The 24,194-nt window shown below is 51.1% G+C and overlaps 5 protein-coding genes across 5 annotated transcripts; 2 read left to right on the top strand and 3 right to left on the bottom strand.

Annotated features, from left to right (window-relative positions):
• Positions 1-21: 21 nt before the first annotated feature.
• J4E82_010917 (uncharacterized protein) lies at positions 22-3,136 on the bottom strand (the record flags this gene model as incomplete). The annotated part of the gene is made up of 3 exons (XM_051737127.1): positions 22-1,222; positions 1,274-2,951; positions 3,130-3,136. Coding segments are annotated over 3 exons (2,886 nt in total), but the record flags the coding sequence as incomplete, so codon positions are not given.
• A 2,145-nt stretch (positions 3,137-5,281) lies between these two features.
• J4E82_010918 (uncharacterized protein) lies at positions 5,282-5,662 on the top strand (the record flags this gene model as incomplete). The annotated part of the gene is made up of 2 exons (XM_051737128.1): positions 5,282-5,467; positions 5,504-5,662. 2 exons carry the CDS (start codon positions 5,282-5,284, stop codon positions 5,660-5,662), a joined length of 345 nt encoding a protein of 114 aa, XP_051583107.1.
• A 621-nt stretch (positions 5,663-6,283) lies between these two features.
• On the bottom strand, positions 6,284-9,266 carry J4E82_010919 (uncharacterized protein; the record flags this gene model as incomplete). The annotated part of the gene is made up of 2 exons (XM_051737129.1): positions 6,284-6,296; positions 6,814-9,266. 2 exons carry the CDS (start codon positions 9,264-9,266, stop codon positions 6,284-6,286), a joined length of 2,466 nt encoding a protein of 821 aa, XP_051583108.1.
• Positions 9,267-9,368: 102 nt separating this feature from the next.
• J4E82_010920 (uncharacterized protein) lies at positions 9,369-10,913 on the bottom strand (the record flags this gene model as incomplete). Its single annotated transcript, XM_051737130.1, has 1 exon — positions 9,369-10,913. The coding sequence occupies one exon, from the start codon at positions 10,911-10,913 to the stop codon at positions 9,369-9,371; it is 1,545 nt and encodes a 514-aa protein (XP_051583109.1).
• A 2,249-nt stretch (positions 10,914-13,162) lies between these two features.
• On the top strand, positions 13,163-15,484 carry J4E82_010921 (uncharacterized protein; the record flags this gene model as incomplete). The annotated part of the gene is made up of 1 exon (XM_051737131.1): positions 13,163-15,484. One exon carries the CDS (start codon positions 13,163-13,165, stop codon positions 15,482-15,484), a length of 2,322 nt encoding a protein of 773 aa, XP_051583110.1.
• Positions 15,485-24,194: the final 8,710 nt, after the last annotated feature.

The following is a 24,194-nucleotide window of genomic DNA, read 5'->3' on the forward strand; positions in this document are numbered from 1 at the left end:
GTCTCCACCCTGCGCGTTAACCTCGGCGCCCTTATCGAGCAGCATCTTGACTACCTGCTCGTGGCCTCCTTCTGAAGCTACATATAGTGCGTTGCTGTAGTCTCCACCCTGCGCGTTAACATCGGCGCCCTTATCGAGCAGCATCTTGACTACCTGCTTGTGACCTCCAGCTGAAGCTGCCTGCAGTGCGTTGCTATAGTCTCCACCCTGCGCGTTAACCTCGGCGCCCTTATCGAGCAGCATCTTGACTACCTGCTTGTGACCTCCAGCTGAAGCTGCCTGCAGTGCGTTGCTATAGTCTCTATCCTGCGCGTTAACGTCGGCACCCGCGTCGAGCAGCATCTTGACTATCTGCTCGTGGCCTCCTTCTGAAGCTGCCTGCAGTGCGTTGCCGTAGCGTCCACCCTGCGCGTTGACCTCGGCGCCCGCGTCAAGCAGCAGTCTTGTAGTCGTACTTAAGCCTAACAGAGCTGCATAGTAAAGTGGCATAGGTATACTATCGAGATTTTTTTCCAGTTTTAGTTTCTCCCATGGGCGGTCTGGATCATGCAACCAGATCCAATTGAGATATGCAGGCTCTTCCTTGGCCATCAAAGTCGCCGCCAGCTGACTGGCTTGTTCTCCCTCGTCCCTTGTCTTTCGAAGGTGGCTACTCCAGAATTCTGCTGAGTACCCCGCAAGTGCAAACACCTGTAGTGTCTCTCTTTCTAATGGTTGCTGGAGCTGAATTAGGTACTTTAAAGAACCTCTTGTTATTGCGCTCTGACATGCGGCCTCTTGCATGCTGTACTGCTTTGCTGACCCTTGCCTGATCCTGTCTGACACAAGGTACTCCTGCACTGAGTAGTGTGCCAGAGCAACGATCCGTTGAGCAGACCCTGGTCTTCTGTCCACTTCGTTCGTTGTGATAGTGACTAGACTAGAGCAGATGTTTAGCGCTTCTAGCGGGTCTTCTAGCACCTCATCACGGTCGAACGCTGGGTCGCGCGCTACGTCGATGGCGACGACTTCGGCGACCTCTTCGACGGACAGCGGCCGCGCAGAGAACGCCAGCCACTGCAGAATGCGCATCGCATACTCAGCATATTCCTCGCTTATCGCGGTAAGAATGCGGTCGTATGTCTGGTCTAGTGTCCGCGGCAAAGTGGCAAGAGATTTGCGCAGCATCGCTCGATTGCAGCACTTTCCTAGTGTGTCTAGCTGGCATACAGCCCACCGGAACCTACGCTATCGTCAGCTCTAGCTCTGTGAAGAACTGGGTAGAAGCACGTACATCCCACAAGCTCCGTGCATTAGTGCAGCCTCAACCTCTTGCCTAACAGCGGCGTCCTTGTTCCATTTCGCTAAGCCCCTGTCGACACGCAGCCTTTGTTGGACGTATCGCTGTATGTCTTGGTCCACTACGTCCCTTTGAAGACATACAGCGTCCTCCTCCCTGATGTATTCCTCTAAGGAGCGCTCGATATCCCGCTCTTTCCGGCTAGTCATGAGCAGATGCAGATTGTCAAGCTGCCACTCAGCCACTGCTTCGAGCATGTCCATCAGCTCCGAGCGCTGCGCACACTCATCTAGAGCATCGAGAACAACGTACACGTGCGTGAACTCTTGCGCCGCTTCCTTAATTACTTGTAAAAGCGCATGTGACGATGGCTTCCGTTGCCCATTCTCGCAAGATGAGAACAACGCATCAACGCCCTTAGGTATCACGACCGACCGCTGCACAAGCTGGCAGAGCAGCGAGCGCAGCATGAGCTCCGGATCTTGTTTCTGTGCATCGTTGAAGTTGAAGTAAAAGTACGCCGTCACCATGTTAGTGTCATCATGGCAGTATTGCAGCAGATTCTCAACAACAGTAGAGCTCAGGATGGTCTTTCCACATCCTGGGATCCCGTACAGCCACAGTCGCGACGCTGCTCTTCTCTTCCAGTCTGTGAACTTTGTGCTTTCTAGCAGCCAGAGACCTGTCTTAGCCTGCCGCTGCTTGTGCGCTTTGTGGTAGTTGGTGGACGGGTCAGGAGCCGAAAGCCAGCTGAAGATTTTGCCAAGCCTCTCCTCCTGGTTTCGGCTGCGAGCATCGGTGTTGTCAACAGGAATACTCGCGACTTGGTCGAAAGACTCTCGTATCTCTTTTTCCAATCGCTTCAGCGCGTTCTCTTTGCCCTCGCTGTAGATCAGGGGTAGATGAATGCCGAATATGCCTAGCAGGCAATAAGCTCCATCTTCTGGGCGTGTCGTCTGGCGGTTATGCGCCCAAGAGAACCGCTCAGCTACGCTAAAGTTGGACACTTCTTTCCCTGACAAAGCCTCGATAGGTATACCTGTGATTTCGTGAATAGTGTCTCTCAAAGACTGCTTGTCCCCCAGCAGATCTCCCTCTTTCGAATAGAACGCCACCGATGCAGGAGCAAGCAGTTCCTGAAGCGTCCAGCCTCTAGTGAACCACTTGCTCTTCCTGAAGGCCGGCTTCCACCTCCGGCTTGATTCACTATCCGCATCAGGGGTGTTGCACTCAACGTCTGGAAGGTATACGTAGCACTTCTTTGCGTTCTGATACCAGCGGAACATAGAGTTGATCGCTTCCTGAAGTTCTTGGCTGTTCGTCTTGTCGATGCAGCAGGTGTCTACCCAAAAATAATCCAGCCCATCGCGCTTAGCTTGCTGAGCGCAGAAGAATATCTTTTGATAGCCCTCCTTGACTTTCGCATCAACTTCCTCCATACTGCTATAGTGCCGAAGGTCCTTAAAGGTTGCCTCCTGCCCACCCCAGGTGTGCGACAGGATCGCATATGAGGGAATCTTGTCTCCGATCAAGTCATCGGTCCATTCGAGCCTCCCCTCGCCAGTAGTGTATAGCAACCGCATCGGGGCTGTGTATCTGTCCGTACGCGCGAGCGGTAGAAGGAAGTCTTGGAGCTTCAATGCAAGCTGACGGAATCGACGGCGCGCGGCGGCTGGCTCGCGTAGGACGTGGAGATCGTAGCTATCGGGTCGTTTTGAATGCTAAGTAACGATTTGCTAAGGTAGAGGTGAGGTAGACTGTCTTGTTGGGTCAGGCTGCGTGTCCTACACCCAGGGCAGGAGGCGCAGCCCGCACGCGCCGTGACGTGAGGCTGGCTGGGCAAGGCTGACAGCGCATGATCGCGCGACAGCCACCGTGCTGCAAACCGAGAAGCAGTCATTGCCTAAAGACGCGGTCTAATAGTGTAGAAAGCGCGAGTTATAGGTCGTTGTTTCCTGTAAGAGGATGTTGGGATGTCTGTGTATCGCGTGCTATTTCGTGCAAGGACACACTGGCTACAGAGAACCTGCGCCGCTAACTATCGTAGGGCTCGGAACGCAACGCAGCGACAATAGCGTTAACAATCCAGAACATCTTAAGCAACGCGTTTGTCTAACGCCAGCAAGCAACTCTAACGCGGACAACGAAATACTATGGATGTGCATCATGCTAAAAGCCATGTTGACACAGCCATCGCTTACCCAATCGCAACTTCGAACTAAAGCAAAGGCCAGGGCACCCTCATGCACATCCGCTAGGCCTACTTTGAGAGGCATACGCGACTGGCATAGCGCTGTATTCTTTACGATAAGTTACAGCAGGCGATGAGAACGCTAATGCAGTCTCATGCATGCGAAGCGACGTTAGCGTATCCCGCCAGCTCGGGTTCGTTCCCTAAGATCTCCTGCTTCGCACTACGGGGCTGCCGGCATGCTCGCTCCCACGTCGGAGTGATCTCTCGAGCCTAGACAATTGATCTTCCTTCGTCGCGCTGTCTCTACAACCCTCCGAGCGCTGAAGTAGTCCTTAAAATCGCCAGTGGACAGGGGGGTGTAGTTGACGAGTTGATTGACGACGGTAACGAACCGATCAATAGCAGGGCCAACATAGCCACGATTCATATCGGACGATAATTATCGTAAGGAGTAATCACCATTTAGTTTTGATAGACTAATAACAGCTTTACAAACCTGCAAATAAGGTAGCGCCGAAGGTCCGAAGTGCAAACTTGTCTCGCGACACGGTGTGTCTCCTCACCTAGGGACGCACCTTAGCTGTAGCAATGCAGGGGTGCGAGGCAGGAGAGGCTGCAGATGTCGCGCGTAAAACAGTCGATAGCACGGCAAAGACGATGGTATTTTTTGTGCTGCACGCGGCCTAGCGAAAGAGAGATGTGTAAAGGGAAGTTCTACGCTAAGTACAGCCTGACAAGCTTGCGGGCATAGGAGATAGAAGCCTGGGTAGCAAACGCATCTCGGTGAGCCGGGTTTCTCGGTCATACGGGATGGACGTTACTGTCGCAAACGGACAGGGGAGTCACGGAGGAGAGTCGGAAGACAACACTAACAAAATGATCGACAGCACGGTTAATAGCGTGCTGTTCGGCATCGGAGACTAACGTGCTAGAAGAACGAGAACTGCAGAATAGATGTACATTGCACTTGTTTGTATTCGAGAACACTAGGGGCAATCCGGGGGTCCGGAAGAGAAAGCGTCCCGTTACACCGGGCGTCCCGGCACGCTTGGATCGACATTATAGAAGTGCGAGGACGAACATAGACCACACACTAAACTTCATAGTCGTGCCCGCGGAACTAAAGATGGGAGGGGCTATAGCTACCGAGCTAAGGTGCGTCCCTAGGTGAAGAGACACACTACGTCGCGAGACAGGTTAGCGATTCGGAGCTTCGGCGCCTCCCATCTATAGGCTTATAAAGCTGCTACTAATCTACGATAATTGTATAGTTGTTGCTCTTTAAGCATATTAGCATCCGGCATAAATTGCTGTTTTGTTAGCCGTGCTATTAATCGTTTCGTTACTGTCGTTAATCAAGTCGTTAGCGATACCCCCCTGTCTATTAGTGACTTCAAGGACCGCTCAAGCGCTCGGTGGGTTGTGCGGAGAGCGCGACGTAGGAACCTCGACTTCCCAGGCCCGTGAGATCGCTCCGATGTGGGAGCGAGCATGCCGGCAGCCCCGTAGTGCGAAGCAGGAGATCTCAGGGAACGAGCCCGAGCTGGCGGGATACGCTAACATCGCTTAGCATGCATGAACCTGCATTAGCGTTCTTATTGCCTGCTGTAACTTATCGTAAAGGATACGGCGCTATGCCAGTCGCGTATGCCTCTCAAAATAGATGCGGCGCATGCTGCTGGCTTTCTGGAAGCATCTCCGGCCACGCGCGTACACAGTGGTTGTGCATGAGGATGCTCTGTTCCCTGTTTGGAGTTTGCCTGGACGTTCCTCGTCCTTCTTTTCCCATCGCGAACAAGTCCGCCACGATGGACAAGGCCAGCCGTGCTCTAGCGCAACCCGTTCCTCCTAGCTTATCCGACTCATACCGTGCTCGTGCAGATCGTAGCGGAGTCCCTCATACGACCCTGCACCATCGCGCGCGCGGTCGTCGCTCGATCGAAGAAAAGGCCCAAAGCCAGCAGTACCTCGCTCCGTACGAGGAGGACGCTCTCGTCCGTTTTCTCTTACAGTTGTCTTATCTGGGACAGCCTGTACGCATCAAGTACATACGCTTCTTAGCTTTCTGCGTCACCCGCCAGCGATCCGAGGCCGACCGTCCGCTGAAGCCGCCTGGCAAGAACTGGACTCGGGGCTTTGAGAAACGCCATCTAGAGACGCAAGCGAGAAGAGTCAAGGCGCTGGACTAGAGCTGTTACGAGAAGAACACTTACTAGAAGATAACACATTAGTTTAAAGTGATCGGAAAGGTGCTGAAAGACCCAGCCATCTCCAAGGAGAATGTATACAACATGGACGAGACTGGCGTTATGCTATCTATGCTAGGTACGGTTAAAGTCTTGGTAGGTAAGGATGACATGCGAGACTATAGAGGTGCACGTGTCAAGCGCACATTAGTCACCGCGATCGAGTGCATCAGTGGTGATGGTAGGTATCTAAGGTAAAGAGACATACCATGTCCCGAGACAGATTGATGGTTCGGAGCTCCGGCGCCTTCGATACTCCGGCGTATTAGAGCTTTTGTCTATACGAGATTTTGATGACCTGTTCCTGCTGCAGCGTGGCAGGCTCCGATCGCGAGCTCTACAGTGTTGATTATGCTGTTGATCCTCCTATCCGCGTTGTCGAACAACCCTTTAACGATACCCCCTGTTTATTCGCCGTTTGAGGAATCTTCTTGAATATTAGAGGGCTAGAGATAAAGCACGTCTAAGGAAGATCGTTTCTCGATTCTTTGGAGATCGCTTTATCGCGGTCGTGTGCATGCCGGGGCCTCCGCAGCGTGAAGTGTGTGATCCCTACAGATAGGTCTAGTCTAGCGGGCTACACTATTGTATCTTGGCATACATCAGTGTGTATTAGCGCGTCTGCGAGCTGTTTGTATTCTACTGTAATGAATCCAGCGCTATGCCTACCTGGCACTAGTTGTAAACAGGTACAGCGCATGCTAGCGGCTTTGAGTTACGATCCCTTGATACGACTATAGACTCGCTACGACCTAGTTACGTCAAGTCAAGTTCAACTGGTGACATCAACCCAAGTCCCATCGAGCATCGTACGTTCAACTAGAGTGTGAGCTGCTTCCATGCAAGTAGCTCCCATATTCCTGCAGTCTTCACACACATCCCAGTCTCCACTATTGCAGAGATTGCAATGGTAATGACGTGCAATTGTTGGAATGCTCGATGTACAGACATCGCATTCAAGACGCGGCGGGTTATTGCTGACCCTGGGTGACGCTTCCTGTTCCTTATCAGTTTCCTCACCCCATCCGTCGAGGAGTATTGCAACTGCGCCATATCCTTTCTTTCTAGCTATCCAGGATGGTTTTCGCCCATACCTGTCCGCTTCTTGAGAGTCGATATCGTGCTGGTTCATGAGTATTTCCACGGTAGCGATATTGCCGCCAGCCGCAGCCCACCAGAGCAATGTCCGGCCATAGTAATCCTGGACCCGTGAAATGCTACAATTCGAGATTAGAAGTTCAAGTACTTCTTCATGCCCTCCATACGCAGCAGCAGACAGTGCGTTGTCGTAGCGTCCACCCTGCGCGTTGACCTCAGCGCCCGCGTCGAGCAACGTTCTAACTATCTGCTCGTGGCCTCTAGCTGAAGCTGCTTGCAGTGCGTTGCCGTAGTCTCCACCCTGCGCGTTGACCTCGGCGCCCGCATTAAGCAACGTTCTGACTATCTGCTCGTGGCCCCCAATAGAAGCTGCTTGCAGTGCATTGCCGTAGTCTCCACCCTGCGCGTTGACCTCGGCGCCCGCATTAAGCAACGTTCTGACTATCTGCTCGTGGCCCCCAATAGAAGCTGCTTGCAGTGCGCTGCCGTAGTGTCCGCCCTGCGCGTCGACCTCGGCGCCCGCGTCGAGCAGCATCTTGACTATCTGCTTGTGGCCTGTGACAGAGGCTGCCTGCAGTGCGCTGCCGTAGTCTCCACCCTGCGCGTTGACCTCAGCGCCCGCGTCGAGCAACGTTCTAACTATCTGCTCGTGGCCTCTAGCTGAAGCTGCTTGCAGTGCATTGCCGTAGTCTCCACCCTGCGCGTTGACCTCGGCGCCCGCATTAAGCAACGTTCTGACTATCTGCTCGTGGCCTCTAGCTGAAGCTGCTTGCAGTGCATTGCTGTAGTTTCCACCCTGCGCGTTGACCTCGGCGCCCGCGTCGAGCAACGTTCTGACTATCTGCTCGTGGCCTCTAGCTGAAGCTGCTTGCAGTGCATTGCCGTAGTCTCCACCCTGCGCGTTGACCTCGGCGCCCGCGTCGAGCAGCATCTTGATTGTCTGCTCGTGGCCTCTAGCTGAAGCTGCTTGCAGTGCGCTGCTGTAGCGTCCACTCTGCGCGTTGACCTCGGCGCCCGCATTGAGCAACGTTCTGACTATCTGCTCGTGGCCTCTAGCTGAAGCTGCTTGCAGTGCATTGCCGTAGTCTCCACCCTGCGCGTTGACCTCGGCGCCCGCATTAAGCAGCGTCTTGACTGTCTGCTCGTGGCCTCTAGCTAAAGCTGCCTGTAGTGCATTGCCGTATTCTCCACCCTGCGCGTTGACCTCGGCGCCCGCGTCGAGCAACGTTCTAACTATCTGCTCGTAGCCCCCAATAGAAGCTGCTTGCAGTGCGTTCCCGTAGTCTCCACCCTGCGCGTTGACCTCGGCGCCCGCATTAAGCAACGTTCTGACTATCTGCTCGTAGCTCCCAATAGAAGCTGCCTGCAGTGCGTTGCCGTAGTCTCCACCCTGCGCGTTGACCTCGGCGCCAGCATCAAGCAGCGCCTTGACTACCTGCTCGTGGCCTACTTCTGAGGCTGCATATAGTGCGTTGCTGTAGTCTCCACTCTGCGCGTTGACCTCGGCGCCCGCATTGAGCAACGTTCTGACTATCTGCTCGTAGCCCCCAACTGAAGCTGCTTGCAGTGCATTGCCGTGTTCTCCACCCTGCGCGTTGACCTCGGCGCCCTTGTCAAGCAACGTCTTGACTACCTGCTCGTAGCCCCCAATAGAAGCTGCCTGCAGTGCGTTGCCGTAGTGTCCGCCCTGCGCGTTGACTTCGGCGCCCTTATCGAGCAGCAGTCCTGTAATTATGCTAAACCCCAACATTGCTGCGTAGTAAAGCGGCATAGGCATACTATCAAGACTTTTCTCGAAATTAGGCCCCTCCCAAGCGCTGTCTGGATCATGCAACCGGATCCAGGTGAGATATGCTGGCTTTTCTTTGGCCATTAAACACGCCGCTAGCTGACTGGCTTGCTCTCCCCTATCCCCTGTCTTTCGTAGATGGCTGCTCCAGAACTCTGCTGAGTACCTTGCAAGTGCAAACCCCTGAAGTATCTTTCTTTCTAATAGTTGCGGGAGCTGCATTAGGTACTTTAAACAACCTCTCGTTATTGCACTCTGGCATTCGGCCTCTTGCATGCTGTACTGCTTTGCTGACCCTTGCCTGATTCTATCTGACACAAGGTACTCCTGCACTGAGTAGTGTGCCAGAGCAACGATCCGTTGAGCAGACCCTGGTCTTCTGTCCACTTCGTTCGTTGTGATAGTGACTAGACTAGAGCAGATGTTTAGCGCTTCTAGCGGGTCTTCTAGCACCTCATCACGGTCGAACGCTGGGTCCCGCGCCACGTCGATGGCGACGACTTCGGCGACCTCTTCGACGGACAGCGGCCGCGCAGAGAACGCCAGCCACTGTAGGATACGCATGGCATACTCGAGATATTCTTCGCCTATCGAGGTAAGAATGCGGTCGTATGTCTGGTCTAGCGTCCGCGGCAAAGTGGCAAGAGATTTGCGCAGCATCGCTCGATTGCAGCACTTTCCTAGTGTGTCTAGCTGACACACAGCCCATCGGAACCTACGCTATCGTCAGCTCTAGCTCAGCAGAGAACTGAATCAAAACACTTACATCCCGCAAGCTCCGCCCATTAGCGCGGCCTCAATCTCCTGCCTGACAGCGGCATCCTTGTTCCATTTCGCCAAGCCCTTGTCGTCATGCAGCCTTTGTTGGACGTATCGCTGTATGTCTTGGTCCACCACGTCCCTTTGAAGACACACAGCGTCCTCCTCCCTAATGTATTCCTCCAAGGAGCGCTCGATATCCCGCTCTTTCCGGCTAGTCATGAGCAGATGCAGGTTGTCAAGCTGCCACTCAGCCACTGCTTCGAGCATGTCCATCAGCTCCGAGCGCTGCGCACACTCATCTAGAGCATCGAGAACAACGTACACATGGGTGAATTCTTGCGCCGCTTCCTTTGTTACTTGTAAAAGCGCATGCGATGATGGCTTCCGTTGCCCGTTCTCGCAAGATGAGAGCAACGCGTCAACGCCTTTGGGTATCACGACCGAACGCTGCACGAGCTGGCAGAGCAGCGAGCGCAGCATAAGCTCTGGATCCTGTTTCTGTGTGTCATTGAAGTCGAAGTAGAAGTATGCCGTCACCATGTTAGTGTCATCATGGCAGTACTGCACCAAATGCTCGACAATAGTAGAGCTTAGGATCGTCTTTCCACATCCTGGGATCCCGTACAGCCACAGTCGCGATGCTGCACGCTCTTTCCATCTCGCGAACTGCTCACCCTCTACCAACCAGACTCCGGTCTCAGCCTGCCGCTGCTTATGCGCTTTGTGGTAGTTGGTAGATGGGTCAGGCGCCGAAAGCCAGCTGCGTATCTTGCCAAGCTTCTCTTCTTGGTCTTGACTACGGCCCTTATGTTTCAGAACAGCCGCGCTTCTCAGCCGTTCAAGGGCGTTGTCTTTGCCTTCGCCATAGATTAGCGGTAGGTGGACGCCAAATATGCCGAACAGACAATACGCTCCATCTTCTTCCTCTGTTGTCTGTCGATTCGCTGCCCACGAGAAACGCTTGGCAACGTCGAACTCGGACAAGTCGCTTCCGGACAGAGCTTCGATAGGTATACCTGTAACCTCGTGTATAAGGTGCTGAAGCGACTCCTTGTCCCCTAGCCGCTCTCCCTCTTTAGAGAAGAACTCAACAGAGCGAGGAGCAAGAAGCTCCTGAAGCGTCCAGCCCCGCTTAAACCACCTGCTCTGCTTCAACGCCGACTTGCTATCGATTTCTGAAGTGTCGTTCGCGACGTCCGAAAGGAAGACATAACATCTTTCGGCATTCTGGTACCATCGGAACATGGAGTTAATCGCTCTCGACAATTCCGTGTTGTTTGCCTTGTCGATGCAGCAGGTGTCAACCCAGAAGTAGTCCAGACCGTCCCGTTTAGCCTGTTGTGCGCAGAAGCGAATCTTCCGATACCCTTCCTTGTGTTGTGTGTTGACGTCTACTGCGATGTCTAGATCTTTTAGGTCGGCAAATGTCACTTCCTGCCTGTCCTTCCAGGTGTGCGACAGGATCGCATATGGGGGAATCTTGTGTCCGATCAGGTCCTCAGTCCACCCGAGTCTCCCATCGCGTGTAGTGTATAGCAGTCGCATCGGGCTGTGTGTTTGTCCGTGTGCGCGAGTAGTGGGAGGAAGTCTTGGAGCCTCGAAGCAGGCTGACGGAATCGACGGCGCACGGCGGCTGGCTCGCGTAGGGCGTGGAGATCGTAGCTATCGGGTCGCTTCGAATGCTAAGTAACGATTTGCTAAGGTAGAGGTGAGGTAGACTGTCTTGTTGGGGCAGGCTGCATCTCCAGCACCCAGGAGAGGAGGCACAGCCCGCCTGCGCCGTGACGTGAGGCTGGCTGGACAAGGCTAGCAATGCATGATCGCGTGACAGCCACCGTGTTGCAAGCCGAGAAGCAGTTCTTGCTTGTGAACGCGACCTAACGGTGCAGAAAGCGCGAGTTATGGACCGTCGTTTACAGTAAGAGGATGTTAGGATGTATGTGCAGCGCGTGCTGGTTCGTGCAAGGACACACTATTTAGCCACAAGGAATCTGCGCCGCTAGCTATCGTAGGGCTTAGAACGCAGCGCAACGACGATAACGTCAACAATCCAGAACATCTTAAGCAACGCATTTGTCTAACGCCAGCAAGCAACTCTAACGCGGACAACGAAATACTATAGATGTACATTATGCTAAAAACCATGTTCACGCAGCTATCGCTTACCTAATCGCAACCTTAACCTAAAGCAGAGGCCAGGGCACCCTCATGCACATCCGCCACGCCTGTTTTGAGACGCATACGCAACTAGCATAGCGCTGTATTCTTTACGATAAGTTACAGCAGGCGATAAGAACGCTAATGTAGGCCTATGCATGCTAAGCGATGTTAGCGTATCCCGCCAGCTCGGGCTCGTTTTGAGAAATCTCCTGCTTCGCACAACGGGGCTGTCGGCATGCTCTCTCTTACATCGGAGCGATCTCACGAGCGTGGGAAGTTGATCTTCCTACGTCGCGCTCTTTGCACAGCCCACCAAGCGCTCAAGTGGTCCTTAATGTTATTGATAGACAGGGGGGTGTCGCTGTTAAGCTGATTGACGACGGCAACGAAACGATCGATAGCACGGCCAACGTAGGAGCAATTTATGTCGGACGCTAACGTGCTTAAAGAGCAACAGCCTTACAATTATAGTAGACTAACAGCAGATTTACAAGCCCGCAGATGGGAGACGCCGAAGCTCCGAATCGCCAATCTGTCTCGCGACATAGTGTGTCTCCTCACTTAGGGACGCACCTTATTCCTGGAGTTCGCGGACGACGTGCTAGTAGGGGCCATAATCGTGTTTGCTTTGCTTGATGTCAGATGAACCGAGGGCAGCTCACACATACTGTTAGTCGGCGCTGCTGTGGTTCCAACGCCTGCTAAGGCGTTGTGCAGAAATTCAGCATGCGCTCCATGTGGATTTAAACTGAAGACCATCCCCGCCCGACAATGAGAGCGCTTTGCTGTTTGCGCGCAGAAGAACCATTTTGCTTCCTGACTGGTGACCTCAATCTCGACTACGAATTTCCCGCTCACGTTAGCCGGATTGTACTGGTGAAATCCAGTGTCAAATCTCTGATTGCTGTGGCATGGATCCCAGAGGTCACTCTCAGTCAATGTATGGTTCAGTGCCAGAAAATTGAACGCGATGACCGACCCAGCAGAGGCATTCAGCGACGACGGCGAGAAGACGAGCTCCCCTGCTTCGCCGACATTGACGGTAGTTGTAGGTCGGGACGCAGATGCAGTACCCTTAGACTGCGTGACGTGTGTCGCATTCCAGCCTCGAAGCGAAGTAGTGTTCCAAGGTCCACGTAATGTCGGAGAACTAGCTGTCGCAGTCGCGTGCGATGCGGCTAAATCTCGCTTTGAGGTCACCTGTAGGGAGGGCGGGGTAACGCACGTTGTGGCAGCCAGCACAACGGTGCTAAAATACGCTAGTAGAAAGTGAAGCTTAGCCATTTTCTCTGTATGGTTTTTGGACGGCCCAAGTCTCTTTTTAAGCAGCGCACCCTTGCGTGCTCGGATGCGGGTGTCTGGGAACAGTGTGACTGGGAAGCGGGTTGCGGATCAAGGAGGTACAATACGGTTTTCCTACGCCAGTATTAGGTGCCAAGCAGCCCCATTCGGTTACTGGCTTCTGTGTCTCGATTACAGCACAACGCAAAACATTCTGGAACTGTGTTTCTATAAAGCTCACTCGCGTGCCGGCTACTGATGCAGCAGAAACCAATACCCAACGTTGAGCAGGTCTCAACATCCACTACTACACATTGTAACACGCGTCAGGACCAACACAAGAAGCTTACACCATGGCCACGCAAGTTGCCTATCCAGCTGAATCTTCACGCCAAGGCGAATTGCGTGCAAAGAATAACACCAAAACATCCACGAGGAAGAATGAAAAGTCTATAGCTCAGGCCGAAGCAACCGATGCGACGGTAGAAAACGAGCCCGACAACATCGAGGGAACACGAAGCGACAACCTTGTTCAGCAAGAAGCGGACTCTGAAGATGATCGTGCTTCTCATCAATCAGAAGATGAGACTGATAACTTTATAAGCTCGGGAGACTCTGATTCCGAAGCTGACCCCAACGAGGACATATCGGTAGCCGAGACGAAGAGGAAAGAAAAACGAACCAGGAAGGCGAAGCTCTACGAAGACCCTGAAGCAATGAAGGAGCATAGAGCTAAGACAAAGGCACGCCGAGATGAAAAGGATCAACAATTGAAGGCACGAATTGAGAATGAAGGAACACGCGGATATGCTGAGGCCCGCAAGGCACGCGAACCGCCCTCTCCACTCCCGGCAGAAATACAGAAAATTTGGCAGAGTCATTATTGGGTTGTGAAACAATGGTGGCTAAAGACTTCAAAAACCATACCTCCAACCCAGCAAAAGACAATCAATAAAGCCAACGAGAAGATTGGCAAGCACGTCGAACGCATCGTATCGGCACCTAAACAGAGGGAAGCCGCGACAAAGTACTACCAAGAGTGGCCTAAGAAGCAAGCACGCGAGAAGCGGGCTATTAAGACTCGAAATCCCAACGCTTCGGAAGATGATATTGATAACGAGCTGGAGAAAATTTCGAAGAAATTCAAAATCGAGCTCGGACTAGAGATACTCACCAAACAGGAGATGATGAACAAGTATAAATTCCCCGCAGAGCGACTCTTCAACTCCATCTGTCAGCTCAATAAAGGGCTCTCCGAGGTCAGTCGAAATAAGCAGCCTAACCATCGAAAGGTAGAAAGATTCCTTCAAGGGGTTATAGTCTTCATGGAAGAGACGCAGAGGGATTTCGGCATTGCGGTAACCGACATCATGACTGGAGAAGCAAAAAAGAGGTTCCTCGGGTTTAAGGATTCGTCAGGTCAGTACCAAGAGCTCTATGAGAAGTTAAGAACCCAGATCGAGCACCCAACATGGCAGCAGAATGATGCATGGGAACAAGCATCCCCCGCCGTATATGATCTTGTTCATATGCTGCAAGATGATTCTATGGAATTGGATGATCGACTACAAACTTGCCTGGACACGATCAAGACACATAACATGAATTTAAAGGAGTCCAATGAGGTCAACGGCATCGGTAAAGACGTCAACTGTTTACCCGAGGGGATCATAATGGAGATGATCGACCAATATAAGAACGGGAACACAGACGGGGTGCAAAAACAGATTGAGAAATTGCGGGAGCAACTTGCGATTCTAAAGCCCGCAGAAGCCACTCTGGCTGCCATCGATACGGAAGAACGACCTGAAGAGGTGCTCGATTCTGAGATATCCGACGGACCTGGTGATATTACTGATCCTACCCCCAGTCCTGCCCCCCGTCCTGCCCCCAGTATTCCAAAATCTCTTGTTGAGTCAACGAATCTTCTTGATGTGGACATAAACTCGATCTCGCTAAGCGAAAATTGCATCAAGCCTTTTGTATACAAGGATGGTATGACAGAAGACGGACCCGTGGTAGCAGTTCGCCCCTCTGTTTCCGGTAACCCGAGATTCCATCGTTTCATCATCAACGCTGGTCTGGATGACGACGAAAATTGTGAGTACTTCAAGGTTGTCAAAGGTAGTGACCTTGGCCCCGGAGCTGCTGCAGGTATGCCGCAAGACAAAGAGATGAATTTCAATCTCAAGGAAAGAAAGAAAGACTTTGAAGACCTCGAGAATGTAAAAATCGGTCCTTGTGTCGTCATGCCACGCGCGGAGAGCTACCAGCGCCGCACCGGCGTAAAGGAGCGTCAGCCGGATACATACATCCGGGTCAAGTATATGAAGATCGACGAGACTGACTGGCTAACCAGAAGTGAATTTTACCAGCTCTGTGGCAGAAGAAATTGGGCTGACAACAAATACTTCAACCGGCTCGTTCCAGAATACTATAAGAGACAGCTGTTGTTTGAGGCGTGCAAGGCACAAAAAAAGAATCCCAAGACAAAGTCACCTTTGACATCGGAGGATTTTGAAGCCTACCCATGGTTGTTCCCGAAGGATGAGGGAATGGAAATGCAGCACAATGTGGAGACGAAAAAGCGGCACGATAAGGGGAAGAAGAAGCAGGACGAGGAGATGGATATCGATACCGAGCACAAATCTGATGACGGCGAGGACGCCGCCTGAGATGTAGAGCTATAGTGCTTTGCAAACTCGGAACGAACAAAGTTTAATGTATAATAGTACCTAGATAGTTGATCAATGTTATTTCTGTTTGCTCACCGTGGGAAGGACGATCTACTTGGTACTACGGATGCTGAGCCTCGGTGATTAGCAAGAAAAGACCATGGAGAGAATCCTAGGCGCGGGTGGCGCTGCGTGGGAATGTTGCAGAGGTGGGTCCGTTTCGGAGAGGCTCGGGCACGTTCCTTCTGTGACCGGACTATGCCTGAGATTATGCCGCGTGTGCACGGGCTTCGGATGTGACGAGTGAGCCCGCCCCTGCAGTCAAATCTGACACCACGCGAACCCCGCACCCCTGCCAACCTGGACAACCTGGACAACCTGGACAACCTGAACAGACGTCAGCTTGCCTGCTACGCATAAGCGATGTTGGAATTTGAGCTCAAGAAGGGCGCTAAGACACACGAGGCGCAAATGCGAGCGGGACATGACAAGCTCCAGTGGGACAGATTTTATGTACGGCTATACATCGACACTCACCTGAGGCAGACTGACAGGACATAATAGAACATAACAAAGGCAGAGATTAATACGCTTGTAGAAGCAAATCCAGATATAAGCTGGCCAACAGTGCCTGGCGACGTCCTAGCTACCATCTTTGCTCGTGTCAATGCTCGACTCCGAGACGAGCAAATTCCGGAGGTGCAATACGACGTGTTCAGTTGGCGAATGGCGCGCGCTATCCAGTATCGAATGACTTGTAGGTGTCACGGCAGCTCCACACGGCTCAATGATGTCTGACAGATTATATGCAGCCAATAATAAACCAAAAGATTCAGCGGCTACAGCTCCAGTAGCTGGATCTAGCTAGTTCAATGCAAGAGTGGGACCCTTGCGACGAGGGTGGGACGCTGATCGCGAGCGGGAGGTGGGTGCTGGGCTGATGAGTGTTAGATTGCTGGGCGCAGTTTTCAAGAGGTCATTAACTTCATAACAATTCTATGCGAGCTCGCGTTTGCCTGGATGTTCTTGTCGTACTCTCTGGGACTTGGCTTCTACGTGAGTAAATCGAGTGTATCTGTGGGTGTGCGGGTGCCCATGTGCACAGACTATCGCATCCGGGATCTGTGAGCTGCGCACCCATGCGAGGCGTACGGCGAATCCGAAAGAAGCAACATGTTTCGTGTAGAGAAAGGACGTTTGCACCCTCGCTACAAGAGACAGCATCATGCGGAAGACAAAAACAAGTAAACACTGTGTCAAGAAGCACCGTCACTGCTGTACAAATCATACACCCCAGGGGAAGTTGCACACGCTGTATGACGTTGCCTTCGTGATGCTGAAATTACCGCCTCCCTTGACCTTGCTGTGAACCCAGCCTATCTGGCTCCCGCTAACTAATGCTGGACGGAATAAGCAGAGCACGTAGTCTAGGCGATAGAAGGCATCCAAGCACCTTGGAAAATCAGGCAAACGAGGCGAATGGAAGGAACGAGGCAGACGAGTCCTTCTGTGTATCCTATCTATGTTATAAATGTTGGCTCTCCTTCTTGTCTGCCTCTAAATTCTCAACTTCCTGAGTCTCTTCACCCTTAAGACAATAAGTAAACTTTATCACAGGCTATTATGCCTGAACCTGCGCCCTGGCCGACATCTACGCCTATACCCCAACCAACATCTGCTCCTCAGCCGAGATCTACTTCTTCACCCCAGCCAAGATCCCCTCTAACTGCAATGGAAGCAGTACAAATTACGAGACGATTCCAGAATGACATCGCCAACATAATGTCTGGCAAGGGTATTCAACTCCACGAGAATGGAACAGTCAACGTTCCTATTACGTTCATGGATATGTTCAATGACGTAGACTGTTTGATGGGAAACGTTGAACTCTTGCATCTCGCAGGCTCTATCAGTAGGACGCTGAATTACAGCAGCGATGAATTGTCTCGATTCGTTGCGAAGACGACTCTTCCTCGACTTCAGCAGCTAGCTTCCGAACGAATCAGGACCACTCCCATCACGAAGGCGCACTGTGTGCAAATATTCCGGAGCCTTGAGCTTGTCACATACCTTTGCAGCAAAGTCACGATCAAGACCCAACGGGGGGTATATACTGGCACTTTGACAGGGGCACGGAATATCTTTTCGAACCTTGAACGTGGTTACCAATTGAGGGTATCGGGAGATAATGAGTGGGACATATATGTCAACTTTGGTGAATTAGCGGAGGGCCTTGTAACGATTTCGCTTTTGGATCTTCCAACGACTCTGCCAGATACACCTCACCCTGGTCCTCCTTGCTAGACATCCTCCGACACAAATCCTTTCCCTTTCTCACCACGGTGGTGATATGGCGATTTCTGTGGCTCACTAAGAAAACCGTGGTATATATGTGTTACCCATAAGGCGTCGTGGTAGGTAGGTGGAGTGTTTGCGGGTGTGGAGAGGGATCGGGGGATGACCTCATTCAGGTTGGAGGTCGAGTTAGAGGTGGAGCTGAGCTTGAGCTTCGAGGGGCTCTTCCACCAGGAGACAGATCCATGTACAGTTCGCGGATGTAGTAGGTTTAGCAACTAATAGTGTTAGAGGAAATTGCGGATAGTATCTAGATGTCTTACTAGAAACGAATAATCTGAGAGCTGTGACATCTTGAACTTGAAAACTGAAGCTCCAAGTGCTATAGCAGCCCCGAATAGAAGCAGAGTGAAGGCCAGATATGGACCCCACCGGGTAGAGCCTTTAGTAATGTATGCGTATACCATACCAAAGACAAGAGACATAACGAACGGTGTATATATCGTTGGGAGACCTGCCGCTATCCCTATTCCAGCGAGGCTGAGGAGCACCACAGTCCATATACCCGCCTTCTGCCAGCGTCCGAGGCCTGGTAGTGGATAGAACCATTGCTTTGCACCTAACTAGACGCATACGTTAAACATGTCTTCATCATCGTGTAAGGACTTCTTACCAAATCGAAGATAGAGAGGGTACTAAAGATAGCCCATTGCGCACTCAGCCCATATTGAGTGAGACCGCACGATGCGAAGGCGATGGATAAGATGCAGAGGAGGAAGGGAATAGCTTCCGAAAGTCGTGAGAGGAAGATTGGATCGGACCATAGGCTCGTCGTCCGATCGGCGTGTTCGAATCCACGGTAGTTTTTCACAACCATTGCAAAACGGATGAGTCCGACGATGGCAGAACAGATGATAACGGCAACATTGGTGGGATACATGTCGAGAATGAGAGTACAGATGCGCGATACCTAAGGGGTCGATGCACGCTCTTATGTGGAAGGAGGCGTCCATGCATGACAGCTGTGGAGCTCACCCCGATGCACACCTCGCATCGGTCCAGGGGTGTAATGTGACCTATTTCGGTTTGGCGCTATGCTACTGACAAGTCAAATATGTCCGCTGCCTGCCGCCTCGCATCGCCCTCCCATCGATCAACAGGGAACATGGATCCAGCCCAATTTCTGCCCGCGGAACTTTTCGGAGAACTTGTTCAGCGTAATCCGACATTAATAGAGTTCGCTCGTGAAATAGTGCTAGCAACTGATCATTCATCGGAATACTATTCGAAGCTACAAGAACACCTCGACATCCTAGCATGTGTCCGCAGCATCGCGGCACCACCACAAAACGAGACTGATCATACATTTTCGGTGAAGGTATTCAAATGCCTGCGGATCTGGGACATGGCATTCCAGATACAAGAAGATCCACACAAAGCACTTACAGGGGAAAAGGGTGTCTCAACAATGCGAAGAGAGGCAAGGAAATTTGCAGCAGAGTCGTTCGATATTACAACTTCCTCTGCCTGGTAGGGGCCTGCGGGCTTCCACCCATGCCTCTCGAAAAATTCAACGAGGTCTACAAGAAGCTCCCAGACGGTCACAAGCAAGGTGGTGTGATTAGAACTAGGATACATAAGTATGTTAAAGACTCAGGGAAATGACAGACGACATTAGAAATACAATAGTATCTAAATAATTGATCAATGTTATTGACGCCTACCAAAATTACCACCTCCCTAGGGTGCGCTAGATCTGCCAGGTATGGCCCAGCTCACAGTGGAAAGGAAGCTCTAATGTTATGTACATATTCTATGGTCGTCGTCCGATGAGTCTTCGATTACGATTGCATCATCGGGGTCTTCTTGGAGTGAGGGCCGATCAAACAGGGTGTGAGACTGCGTCATTCTTGAGTAAAACCGAATGAAAGCTAATGCGCCCTCTACCATCAGCCTTTCACGCCATCCAAAAGACGCAGTCGCTTTGAATATGTGCAGCTTGTCACCACGGCCATCTCGGACTTTGGGCACATTTGGCGTTTCAAAATTCGATTTCTGTCAGCTTTAGTATCTGGAGACAGGGACGGGGAAACAAACATACTATAAAGGATTCGAAATGAGACGCAATGGTAGAGATGACCTCATCGTTCTCGCTCATCAGATCGGGAAGAGCCTTGCCAAATAGAGACATATAGTCCATCAGAGCTGGCATAAGTAACACAGGGCGGTGGTACGGTTGATAAAGGCCCCATTCTTCCAGGCTCTTTCGCAACTGGGGAAAGGATTCTTCATGTGATGTTTCTATGTTGCTGCGGTGACGTGCGAGCAAAGCCATAGCCCCTTTACAGAAATCAGGTGGGATAGGCATAACAACATATTTCTTCCAACGAAGGTATGCGACCCAAGTCTCATAAGTCTGGTTTTTTTGGTAGGAGTAATTGAGCGTAGCAAGTACACTGCAAAAGTTGTCGACGATCCTCCTATGTGCGCGCTCGGTTGCTTGCACTGGACAAACGCCATATTGCTGTTCATCTAGGGGCTGCACGCCCTTCTCTTTCCAATGTAACAAGTCTTCAAGTCGAAGAGGAACGCTGTAAGGGTTTGGGAGGAGATCCGCTTCATAGACATCTGGCTGTACGAAGAACGCCAGGAACTCTCGGAAAGCTGAAATCTGGAACGTATCAGTGTCAATACAGAAATTCCCCAACACGACTTACGATGATGTGGTGATCAGGCTGCAAATTGTTTAGTGATAGCGCTGAGGCGGAATCAAACATCCCGAGCAAGGCCATGCTTGATGTTGGCATAGGACAAAACGGAGGGTACTGAGCTTACTTGTAGTATATATATCGAATACAAACCATTGACGGTTAATACCCATGTCTACCTCAGCGCGTAGACGGCCGAGACTTCCAGCTCGAATTGGTACGATATAAAGAGCGCTCATAAGATTTGAGGTCTATTCACGATGATCATCACTTCTGTCGGCATCCGAACGCTGTGCTTGTGGCGAATTCAGACCAATTTTGGTTCGATGTCTTGTATAAGGATCGTTAATCTGATCAGCTCAGGACGGTCTGTAGTGTTTTATAGATTCATACACTTCCCGCATACAAAAGTGTGATTCCTACCGAGATTTGATTCGAGACAGCTTTTTGCTTTGTCGGGTTGATCTGAGAAAGTAGACTGGCACCAGAAAAGACTTTCTGTTGGTGTGATGCTGAGGTGGACTTCGTTCACATATCCTTCTCACGCAAGCCCAAACACCACCCGAAAAAACAAGAACATGATTGACCAAGAACACCAGACAATAATGAACGACCATGTAGTTGAAAAAACCAAGAAAAGAAATGGCACGAATGTCGACCGCATATCCTCGGGTGCACACATAGTTGATACTGTTAATACCAGCATACTAAGCATCTGTATACTGTCACCAGAATCCGGCACTGGCTAAAGTCAGCACTTGTTCATTTGTTAGCATATGTGCCTTACCATGCAAATTTCCCACGAAGCAGAGATAAGTCGAGAATCCGAAGATTCCCAGCAAAACCATGCTCTGAGGAAGCAGATAACTTGCCAATAACATCAACAATAATAACACTTCCCGAGTTTTGCGTAAGATCTGATCCGGATACATGCTAATGAACCGTGCAAGCGCTAATCGAGCTGTGAGGAGGAGGACTTGAAGCCAGAAACTCATAATCGGATGCTGTATCAAGCTTGATTCCGTGAACATGTACGTGCGCGCGCGTGTGTGTGTGAGAGAGAGAGAGAGAGAGTGTGTGTGTGTGTGTGAGAGAGTGAGAGAGTGAGAGTGAGAGAGTGAGAGTGAGAGAGAGAGAGTGAGAGAGAGAGGGAGAAACAATTCTCCAGTGATATGCACACGATGATTAAAGCTAGGAAGAAAACCCAACGATCCTTAGGTAAGCGCCATTCAATCAGCATAGTGATGCTGCGCACGACAGCATCATAGTGTTCATTGCGTATCGGTTGTCTTCTGGATCTTAGCGCACATACAGGTAGAATGAGACTTAAAAACCACATGTCGCATTGAGAAGCAACGCGACTAGATCTGTTCTCAATCAAACTCGTCGGTAAAGCTCGTGAGAATCAGCACTCATATGGCACATGATTGGCATGGGCAACCGCCGGTAATTGAAATGCCACGATAAAGAGAAATATACAAAGGCTCACTAGATCATGGGTTTCTGCACGGGTGTGGTGATGAAAAAGTAGTAATGCCCTTTTAGGCCATGTTAGCATCTATTTTAATGAGCTTCACCGAACCATCATCAGCCACACAGAACTGAACGTCCTCACGCTCCTCCTCAAATACCTCAGGCACCTCGCTACCGACGATGAAATGAAATGTCTTAATAATGCCGTTAACCTATATTTGTCAGCTCCAGCACTCGAATCTTGTAAGGAAGCTACCTGGTTGCATTTCGTCAGGCCCAATCCACAATTTGTTGTCACGTTGGGAAATGCCTTCAGTTCTTTGTTGCGATGGAGAGGATGCGAGTCACATCCAGGCTCGTTTCCACTAGACGTGTTGTCCTCTTTAGAAGCGTCCTCAGGGTATTGTGGATCAATACTTTTCTGTCGAGCTGGTGATGGAATCGAGCAGATCTCTTGTGTGGTTGAAAGGTCCGAGCAGTTGTCCTTGGTGCCTAGGTCGAGCGACGCAGTAGGTATTCGAAGTAATGTATGATCACAGGCAGTGGAGCAAGGGAAGCCCGCACTACCGAAGGCAGGTTCTTCGGGGCTTGCTTTGGGTCTGATTATCATTTTGACGTGTTCCCAGAGCGGTGCCCAACAAGTACGCTTGTGTCTCCGTGGCTTAGCAGTCATGGAGGACGAAGGTTGGGCCATTTGGAATCGGATGTCGTGCAGGAAGGCAAACCGGTGAAGGATACAAGAGCGGTGAGACGACGGATGCAGGACGTATCAACCTCGCAGGAAGGGTTTATAACATATGAGTTGTCATGCCCAAAATTATGAGCATCTTGTTCTAAGTCTGGTATCAGAAGAACATGTCTCAGGAAGATATTGAGGATAAAGAAGAGCACATTGCGATATTGCAAGAAGCGAATAGGTGCTGAAACTGCCGACTGAAGTGTCCAGCTTCGCTGCCAAAGGTGCATAATATATCTTATATTCAGACGCAACGCTGATCAAGTGGGATTATCAGCCTGACATGACGTACACCGTTCATCGCATTGAACGTGTGTCTGTCCAATGAGATGACCAATTCTGTTATGCTATAACAAAACGCTTGATCTCATTGGCTGCATGCAAGATCAAGGATGTATCACAGGACGCTTACCAATTACGGAAAAGTGCTGACTTTTCGATTACAGAGCTCGTGCGAACGCGACCCCTTCTTGCTAGTTGTACATTTCTTCTCTCATGGAAAACCTTCAAGCTGCTATCGATACTCTTCGCACCGCTTCCGAGCACGATCTCCAGGCGCTTCTAGCTGAGCATGGTCAAACGCGTATACAGCAAGCCATTCAGCGACTCCAAAAAGTGATCCCAAAGTCAACGGTCGATCCGAGCAAAGGTTTATCAAATCAGCTAGACCAAAAACATGGAGACATTCATAAGTTCTTCACACAATCGCCCAAGGATGCTGTAGGGACACCGCCAGAGAACGAAATCGATTTCAGGTTAATGGACATCTGGATGGTTGAGGGTAAACGCACGAAATCCCTCCAAGATCAATTTCGACGATTCCTCGCAGAGCGGAGCCTCGCCCTACAGTTCGACCAATTCAATCCAGGAAAGCTCCAATTTATGATAAAGAATCATACCTTCGATGTGCCAAAAGGGCGCCATGCATCATCCCGGTCGTTTGCACGGCATTTGTCCATTCAACACGTAGAGGTCGTGCTTCAAGCGGTCCATGTTGGGCTTAGATATCTCGTCCTTGAAAACACATGTGGTTCTGCCATCTCATGGATCCTTGGGTTCTTTCGTAAGGAAGTCAAATGCATGAAATTCTCGTCTGTCCGAGAGGCCATAAGCTGCTACGTAGGATTCGAGGAACGAGAAGATTTCCATGAGTGGATGCAAGAAGTTTTGGAGCTCTACGATTCTCAGAATCAACGAACCCCTCGGAAAAGACAAAAGACTTGGAAAGATAGTAAGTCCAATCCGTCAGAAAACCTGCATATATCTAATCATACTGCAAGTAACTACGTCCGGATGCGAGACTGCCGCTTCGTTTAGTTTGGAGCATGACAACTTGATACAAGGCAGACCCGTGGGCGAAGTGGATACGACAATTCCTCCACATCATGAGCCAGAAGGCCAGCAGACGTCAATGGGGGGCGTCGTTGGCTCGAATTCATGTGTCCATGATGGAACATTACCAGATCCAGACCTGAATTCGACGCGTACTGGATCCAAT

Source organism: Alternaria postmessia (genome assembly GCF_024291825.1).
Source record: "Alternaria postmessia strain BMP 2775 chromosome Unknown scaffold_152, whole genome shotgun sequence".
Classification (NCBI taxonomy): Eukaryota; Fungi; Ascomycota; class Dothideomycetes; order Pleosporales; family Pleosporaceae; genus Alternaria; species Alternaria postmessia.